The following is a 9,164-nucleotide window of genomic DNA, read 5'->3' as shown; positions in this document are numbered from 1 at the left end:
TTCCAATGAGCGAAAGTCGATAACCTGGATAATTACAAACCAAAAAAGTCAAGATATATTAGATGAAAGTTAGAAGCATCACATCATTGCTTTAACAAGAAGTTAATTACGGGGAAAAAGAATACTTTTAGACCTAGAACCATTATTTTGAGGTCACTGAACGGAAATAGACGTTATAAATGGGATACATTGAGTAACTAATAGTGTCCAGGTACGCACATGCACATGCACACCAAGATAATGGGAATCAAGACCAGGTGCAAGAGAAAGAGCAAATATTTTAAAGAGTCGTGGAAGATAATATGATGAGATCGCTCGATAATATTATACACCGATATGATTCATTGTTTCTTGGAGGTGACAATCTACAAAATTTATATTTTGTATATTTTTAAGCAAATAATAGTATCAAATTTATATTCTGCTGAGAAACAAATAATAGCGCCTAGGAAAGCAATTAATTAGGCTTTGTTCAGGCAATCGACGTATACAGTAGTCACTATGAGGCACAACATCGACTATATGATAAAAGGGACCATTCCCTGGAGGAGAAATGCAAAGAGAGAAAATAAAAGAGAAGTCGACGAGCTATAAAGGACACAAACATAGGCATCACACTAAGATAACGAGAAACAAGAAGCCAGAGAGGGAGAAATAGAAAGAGTGAGGAATTACAAAGAATCATGGAAGAAAATATGATGAGATCGGTTGGGAATTTATCCACAAAGTGATGAACCCAAATAAAATAATAACTACTGAGATAATGGTGGATTTGAGAACCCTTGTACTATAATATCAGATCAAATGAACCCTGACTTAGAGTTGTATACATGCGTACTTGGTCGTAACAGATCAAATGAACCCTGACTTAGAGTTGTATACATGCGTACTTGGTCGTAATGCAACAGCATCTCTAACATGTTTTCTACTCCTCGATATGTTATAGGATGAACTTTTGGTCGCTGAGAGTAGATATTGTGTAATATAAGCCGTAGTTTGGACGGATCATCAACTCTGAGTTGGTTCGCTACTCTCTTAGCAACTTCATCATATGAATCAAGCTTTGACCTGCACAATTACTGAAATTTGAATAGCAGCGTTAAGCGGATCGATATTACTAATCATAACACAGGAAATTACACTTTAGAATTAAAAATCTGTCTTTTATTGAACTCAAAGTTGTAAACAAAATTCATCCTTTTCTGGCCTTTCCAATGAGCGAAAGTCGATAACCTGGATAATTACAAACCAAAAAAGTCAAGATATATTAGATGAAACTTAGAAGCATCACATCATTGCTTTAATAAGAAGGTAGTTACGGGGAAAAAGAATACTTTTAGACTTAGAACCATTATTTTGAGGTCACTGAACGAAAATAGACGTTATAAATGGGATATATTGAGTAACTAATAGTGTCCAGGTATGAACACGCACATGCACACTAAGATAATGGGAATCAGGACCAGGTGCAAGAGAAAGAGCAAAAGTTTTAAAGAGTCGTGGAAGATAATATGATGAGATCACTCAATAATATTATACATCGATATGAGTCATTGTTTCTCGGAGGTGACAATGTACAAAATTTATATTTTGTATATTTTTAAGCAAATAATAGTATCAAATTTATATTCTGCTGAGAAACAAATAATAGCGTCTAGGAAAGCAAATAATTATGGTTTTTTCAGGCAATTAACGTATACAGTAGTCACTATGAGGCACAACATCGACTATATGATAAAAGGGACCATTCCAAGGAGGAGAAATGCAAAGAGAGAAAATAAAAGAGAAGTCGAAGAGCAATAAAGGACACAAACATAGACATCACACTAAGATAACGAGAAACAATAAGCCAGAGAGGGAGAAATAGAAAGAACGAGGAATTTCAAAGAATCATGGAAGAAAATATTATGAGATCGGTTGGGAATTTATCCACAAAATGATGAACCAAAATAAAATAAAAACTACAGAGATAATGGTGGATTTGAAAACCCTTATACTATAATATCAGATCAAATGAACCCTGACTTAGAGTTTTATGAATACGTACTTTTGTAGTAATGCAGCAGCATCTCTAACAAGTTTTCTGCTCCTCGATATATTATAAGATGAGCTTTTGGATGCTGAGAGTAGATATTGTGTAATGTAAGCCGTGTTTGGACGGATTATCAACTCTGAGTTGGTTCGCTACTCTCATAGCAACTTCATCATATGAATCAAGCTTTGACCTTCACAATTAGTGAAATTTGAATAGTAGCGTTATGTGGATCAATATTACCAATCATAACATAAAAAAATACACTCTAGAATTAAAAATCTATCTTTCATTAAACTCACAACTGTAAACAAAATTCATCCTTTTCTAGCCTTTCCAAGGAGCGAAAGGCGATAACCTGGAAAATTACAAACCAAAAAAGTCAGGATATATTAGATGAAAGTTAGAAGCATCACATCATTGCTTTAACAAGAAGGTACTTACGGGGAAAAAGAATACTTTTAGACTTAGAACCTTTATTTTGGGGTCACTGAAAGGAAATAGACGTTATAAATGGGATACATTGAGTAACTAATAGTGTTCAGGTATGCACACACACATGCACGTGCACACTAAGATAATGAGAATAAAGACCAGGTGCAAGAGCAAGAGCAAAAATTCTAAAGAGTCGTGGAAGATAATATGATGAGATCATTCGATAATATTATACACCGATATGATTCATTGTTTCTCGGAGGTGACAATGTACACATTTTATATTTTCTATATTTTTAAGCAAATAATAGCATCAAATACCAAAATACTTTAATAGGTAAAACCTTTTGTAGAGATACAAAATAATATGGGCTAGGAAAGTAATTAATTATGCTTTGTTCATGCAATAAACATATACAATAGTCCATATGAGGCACAACATCAACTATGTGATAAAAGGGACCATTTCAAGGAGAAGAAATGCAAAGAGAGAAAATAAAAGAAAAGTCGAAGAGCAATAAAGAACACAAACATACGTATCACACTAAGATAACGAGAAACAAGGAGCCAAAGAGGGAGAAATTGAAAGAGAGAGGATTTTCAAAGAATCATGGAAGATAATATGATGAGTTTGGTTAGGAATTTATCCACAAAGTGATGAACCCAAATAAAATAATAACTACAGAGATAATGGTGGATTTCAAAACCCTTATACTATAATTTCAGATCAAATGAACCCCAACATACAGTTGTATGAATGTAAACTTGGCCGTAATGCAGCAGCATCTCTAACAAGTTTTCTACACCTCGATATGTTCTAGGATGAGCTTTCGGTCTCTGAGAGTAGATATTGTGTAATTTAAGTTGTAGTTTGGACAGATCATTGACTCCGAGTTGGTTTGCTACTGTCATAACAACATCATCATATGAATCAGGCTTTGACCTTCACAATTAGTGAAATTTGAATACCAGCGTTAAGTGGATCAATATTTCCAACCATAACAATAGAAAATTACAATCTATAATTAAAAAGTCTGTCTTTTATTGAACTCACAGTTGTAAACAAAATTCATCCTTTTCAGGCCTTTCCAAGGAGCGAAAGTGGATAACCTGCAGAATTACAAACCAAAAAAGTCAGGATATATTAGATGAAAGTTAGAAGCATCACATCATTGCTTTAACAAGAAGGTAGTTATGGGGAAAAAGAATATATTGGGGTCACTGAAAGGAAATAGAGGTTATAAATCGGATACATTGAGTAACTAATAGTGTCCAGGTCTGCACACGCACATGCACACTAAGATAATGGGAATCAAGACCAGGTGCAAGAGAAAGAGAAAAAATTTTAAAGAGTCGTGGAAGATAATATGATAAGATCACTCGAAAGTATTATACACCGATATGATTAATTGTTTCTCGGAGGTGGCAATGTACAAATTTTATATTTTGTATATTTTTGAGCAAATAATAGCATCAAATACCAAACTACTTTAATAGGTAAAACGTTTTGAAGAGAACCAAATAATATGGGCTAGGAAAGTAATTAATTATGCTTTGTTCAGGCAATTAACGTATACAATAGTCAATATGAGGCACAACATCGACAATGTGATAAAAGTGACCATTTTAAGGAGGAGAAATGCAAAGAGAGAATATAAAAGAGAAGTCAAAGAGCAATAAAGAACACAAAAATAGGCCACACACTAAGATAACGAGAAACAAGGAGCCAGAGAGGTTGAAATAGAAAGAGCGAGGAATTTCAAAGAACCATAGAAGATAATATGATGAGTTCGGTTGGGAATTTATCCACAAAGTGATGAACCCAAATAAAATAATAACTATAGAGATAATGGTGGATTTGCAAACCCTTGTACAATAATTTCAGATTAAATGAACCCCAACATAGAGTTGTATGAATGTAAACTTGGCCATAACGCAGCAGCATCACTAACAAGTTTTCTACACCTCGATATGTTCTAGGATGAGCTTTTGGTCTCTGAGAGTAGATATTGTGTAATGTAAGTTGTAGTTTGGACGGATCATCGACTCCGAGTTGGTTTGCTACTGTCTTAATAACTTCATCATATGAATCAAGCTTTGACCTTCACAATTAGTGAAATTTGAATACCAGCGTTAAGTGGATCAATATTACCAATCATAACATAGAAAGTTACACTCTAGAATTAAATGTTTATCTTTTATTGAACTCATAGTTGTAAACAAAATTCATCCTTTTCAAGCCTTTCCAAGGAGCGAAAGTGGATAACCTGCAGAATTACAAACCAAAAAAGTCAGGATATATTAGATGAAAACCAAAAAAGTCAGGATATATTAGATGAAAGTTAGAAGCATCACATCATTGCTTTAACAAGAAGGTAGTTCCGGGGAAAAAAAATACTTTTAGACTTAGAACCATTATTTTGGGGTCACTGAAAGGAAATAGATGTTATAAATGGGATACATGGAGTAACTAAGAGTGTCCAGGTATGAACACGTACTTGCACACTAAGATAATGGGAATCAAGACCAGGTGCAAGAGAAAGAGAAAAAATTTAAAGAGTCGTGGAATATAAAATGATAAAATCACTCGAAAGTATTATACACTGATATGATTCATTATATCTCGGAGGTGGCAATGTACAAATTTTATATTTTATATATTTTTAAGAAAATAATAGTATCAAATACCAAAACAGTTCAATAGGTAATACGTTTTGTAGAGAAAGAAATAATACGGGCTAGGAAAGTAATTAATTATGCTTTGTTCAGGCAATTAACGTTTACAATAGTCAATATGAGGCACAACATCGACTATGTGATAAAAGGGACCATTTCAAGGAGTAGAAATGCAAAGAGTGAAAATAAAAGAGAAGTCGAAGAGCAACAAAGAACACAAAAATGGGCATCACACTAACATAAGGAGAAACAAGGAGCCAGAGAGGGACAAATAGAAAGAGCAAGGAATTTAAAAGAATCATGGAAGATAATATGATGAGTTTAGTTAGAAATTTATCCACAAAGTGAAGAACCCAAATAAAACAATAACTACATAGGTAACGGTGGAATTGAAAACCCTTACACAATAATTTCAGATCAAATGAACCCCGCCTAAGAGTTGTATGAATGAGTACTTCATCGTATTGCAGCAGCATCTCTAACAAGTTTTCTACACCTCAATATTTTCTAGGATGAGCTTTTGGTCTCTGAGAGTAGATATTGTGTAATGTAAGCCGTAGATTTGACGGATCATTGGCTCCGAGTTGGTTTGCTACTCTCTTAACAACTTCATCATATGAATCAAGCTTTGACCTTCACAATTAGTGAAATTTGAATAGCAGCGTTAAGTGGAACAATATTTCCAACCATAACATAGGAAATTACAATCTAGAATTAAAAGTCTGTGTTTTATTGAACTCACAGTTGTAAACAAAATTCATCCTTTTCAGGCCTTTCCAAGGAGAAAAAGTGGATAACCTGCAGAATTACAAACCAAAAAAGTCAGGATATAGTTCATAAAAGTTAGAAACATCACATCATTGCTTTAACAAGAAGGTAGTTATGGGGAAAAAGAATACTTTTAGACATAGAACCATTATTTTGTGGTCACTGAAAGGAAAACAAATGTTATAAATGGGATACATAGAGTAACTAATAGTGTCCAGTTATGCACACGCACATGTACACTAAGATAATGGGAATCAAGACCAGGTGCAAGAGAAAGCGAAAAAATTTAAAGAGAAGTGGTAGATAATATGATAAGAGCACTCGAAAATATTATACACCGATATGATTCATTGTTTCTCGGAGGTGGCAATGTATAAATTTTATATTTTTTATATTTTTAAGAAAATAATAGCATCAAATACCAAAAGACTTCAATAGGTAAAATGTTTTGTAGAGAAACAAATAAAAAGGGCTAGGAAAGTAATTAATTATGCTTTGTCCAGGCAATTAACGTGTACAGTAGTCAATATAAGGCACAACATCGATTATGTGATAAAAGGGACCATTTCAAGGAGGAGAAATGCAAAGAGAGAAAATAAAAGAGAAGTCGAAGAGCAATAAAGAACACAAAAATAGGCATCACACTAAGATAACGAGAAACAAGGAGCCAGAGAGAGACAAATAGAAAGAGCGAGGAATTTCCAAGAATCATGTAAGATAATATGATGAGTTCGGTTGGGAATTTATCCACAAATTGATGAACCCAAATAAAAGAATAACTACAGAGAAAATGGTGGATTTGAAAACCCTTATACAATAATTTCATATCAATTGAACACTGACTTAGAGTTGTATGAATGTGAACTTGGTCGTAATGCAGCACTATCTCTAACAAGTTTTCTACTCCTTGATATTTTCTAGGTCTCTAAGAGTAGATATTGTGTAATGTAAGCTGTAGTTTGGACGGATCATCGACTCCGAGTTGGTTTGCTACTCTCCTACCAACTTCATCATATGAATCAAGCTTTGACCTTCACAATTTGTGAAATTTGAATAGCAGCGTTAAGTAGATCAATATTACAAATCATAACATAAGAAATTACAATCTAGAATTAAAAGTCTGTCTTTTATTGAACTCACAGTTGTAAACAAAATTCATCCATTTCGGGTCTTTCCAAGGAACGAAAGTGGATAACCTGCAGAAATACAAACAAAAAAAGTCAGGATATATTAGATGAAAGTTGGAAGCATCACATCATTACTTTAACAAGAAGTTAGTTACGGGGAAAAAGAATACTTTTAGACTTAGAACCATTATTTTGGGGTCACTAAAAGGAAATAGATGTTATAAATGGGATACATTGAGTAACTAATAGTGTCCAAGTATGAACACGCACATGCACACTAAGATAATGGGAATCAAGACCAGGTGCAAGAGAATGAGAAAAAAATTTAAAGAGTCGTGGAAGATAATATGATGAGATCACACGAAAATATTATACGCCGATATGATTCATTGTTTCTCGGACCTGGCAATGAACAAATTTTATATTTTTTATATTTTTAAGCAAATAATAGCAAAAAATACCAAAATACTTCAATAGGTAAAACGTTTTGTAGAGAAACAAATAATACGGGCTAGGAAAGTAATTAATTAAGCATTGTTTAGGCAATTAACGTATACAATAGTCAATATGAGGCACAACATCGATTATGTGATAAAAGGGACCATTTCAAGGAGGAGAAATGCAAAGAGAGAAAAAAAAAAGAGAAGTCGAAGAGCAATAAAGAACACAAACATAGGAATCAGACTAATATAACGAGAAATAAGGAGTCAGAGAGGGAGAAATAGAAAGAGCGAGGAATTTCAAAGAATCATGGAAGATAATATGATGAGATCGGTTGGGAATTTATCCACAAAGTGATGAAACTAAATAAAACAATAACTACAGAGATAATGGTGGATTTGAAAACCATTATACAATAATTTCAACTCAAATGAACCCCGACTTAGAGTTGTATGAATGCATACTTGGTCGAAATGCAGCAGCATCTCTAACAAGTATTCTACTCCTCGATATGTTATAGGATGAGCTTTTTGTCGCTGAGAGTAGATATTGTGTAATGTAAGTCGTAGTTTGGACGGATCATCGACTCGGAGTTGGTTCGCTAGTCTCTTAACAACTTCATCATATGAATCAAGCTTTGAACTTCACAATTAGTGAAATTTGAATAGCAGCGTTAAGTGGATCAATATTACCAATCATGACATAGGAAATTACACTCTAGAATTAAAAGTCTGTCTTTTATTGAACTCACAGTTGTAAACAAAATTCATCCTTTTTAGGCCTTTCCCAGGAGCAAAAGTCGATAAGCTGCAAAATTACAAACCATAAAAGTCAAGATATATTAGATGAAAGTTAGAAGCATCAAATCATTGCTTTAACAAAAAGGTAGTTACGGGAAAAAAGAATACTTTTAGACTTAGAACCATTATTTTTGGGTCACTGAAAGGAAATAGACGTTATAAATGAGATACATTGAGTAACTAAAAGTGCACAGGTATGCACACCCACATGCACACTAAGATAATGGGAATCAAGACTAGGTGCAAGAGAAAGAGCAAAAATTTTAAAGAGTCGTGGAAGATAATATGATGAGATCACTCGATAATATTATTCACCGATATGATTCATTGTTTCTCGGAGGTGACAATGTACAAATAATATATTTTGTATATTTTTAAGCAAATAATAGCATCAAATACCAAAATACTTCTATAGGTAAAACCTTTTGTAGAAAAATAAATAATAGCGGCTAGGAAAGCAATTAATTACGCTTTGTCCAGGGAATTAACGTGTACAGTAGTCACTATGAGGCACAACATTGACTATGTGATAAAAGGAACCATTTGGAGGAGGAGAAATGCAAAGAGAGAAAATAAAAGAGAAGTCGAAGAGCAATAAAGAACACAAACATAGGCATCACACTAAGATAATGAGAAACAAGGAACCAGAGAGGGAGAAAAAGAAAGAGCGAGGAATTTCAAAGAATCATGGAAGATAATATGATAAGATCGGTTGCGAATTTACCCACAAAGTGATGAACCCAAATAAAACAATAACTACAGAGATAATGGTGGATTTGAAAACCCTTATACAATAATTTTAGATCAAACGAACCCCGACTTAGAGTCGCATGAACGCGTACTTGGTCGTAATGCAGCAACATCTCTTACAAGTATTCTACTCCT

At 33.7% G+C, this 9,164-nt stretch overlaps 1 protein-coding gene across 1 annotated transcript in view; it reads right to left on the bottom strand.

The window, feature by feature from the left end:
- Positions 1-4,702: 4,702 nt before the first annotated feature.
- LOC105179280 (ubiquitin carboxyl-terminal hydrolase 13-like) overlaps positions 4,703-9,164 on the bottom strand; it is a 12,773-nt gene continuing 8,311 nt past the window's right edge. The window contains exons 4-5 of the mRNA XM_020691275.1: positions 5,886-5,941; positions 4,703-4,734 (exon numbers count right to left, since the gene is read on the bottom strand). Of these exons, the coding sequence (XP_020546934.1) occupies positions 4,703-4,734; positions 5,886-5,941 (88 nt within the window). The remainder of the gene's footprint in view (positions 4,735-5,885; positions 5,942-9,164) is intronic.

The sequence above is a fragment of the Sesamum indicum genome, unplaced genomic scaffold, assembly GCF_000512975.1.
Source record: "Sesamum indicum cultivar Zhongzhi No. 13 unplaced genomic scaffold, S_indicum_v1.0 scaffold00132, whole genome shotgun sequence".
Classification (NCBI taxonomy): domain Eukaryota; kingdom Viridiplantae; phylum Streptophyta; class Magnoliopsida; order Lamiales; family Pedaliaceae; genus Sesamum; species Sesamum indicum.
The sequence above is the reverse complement of the archived record's forward strand: the minus strand, read 5'-3'. Positions and strand labels throughout refer to the sequence as shown.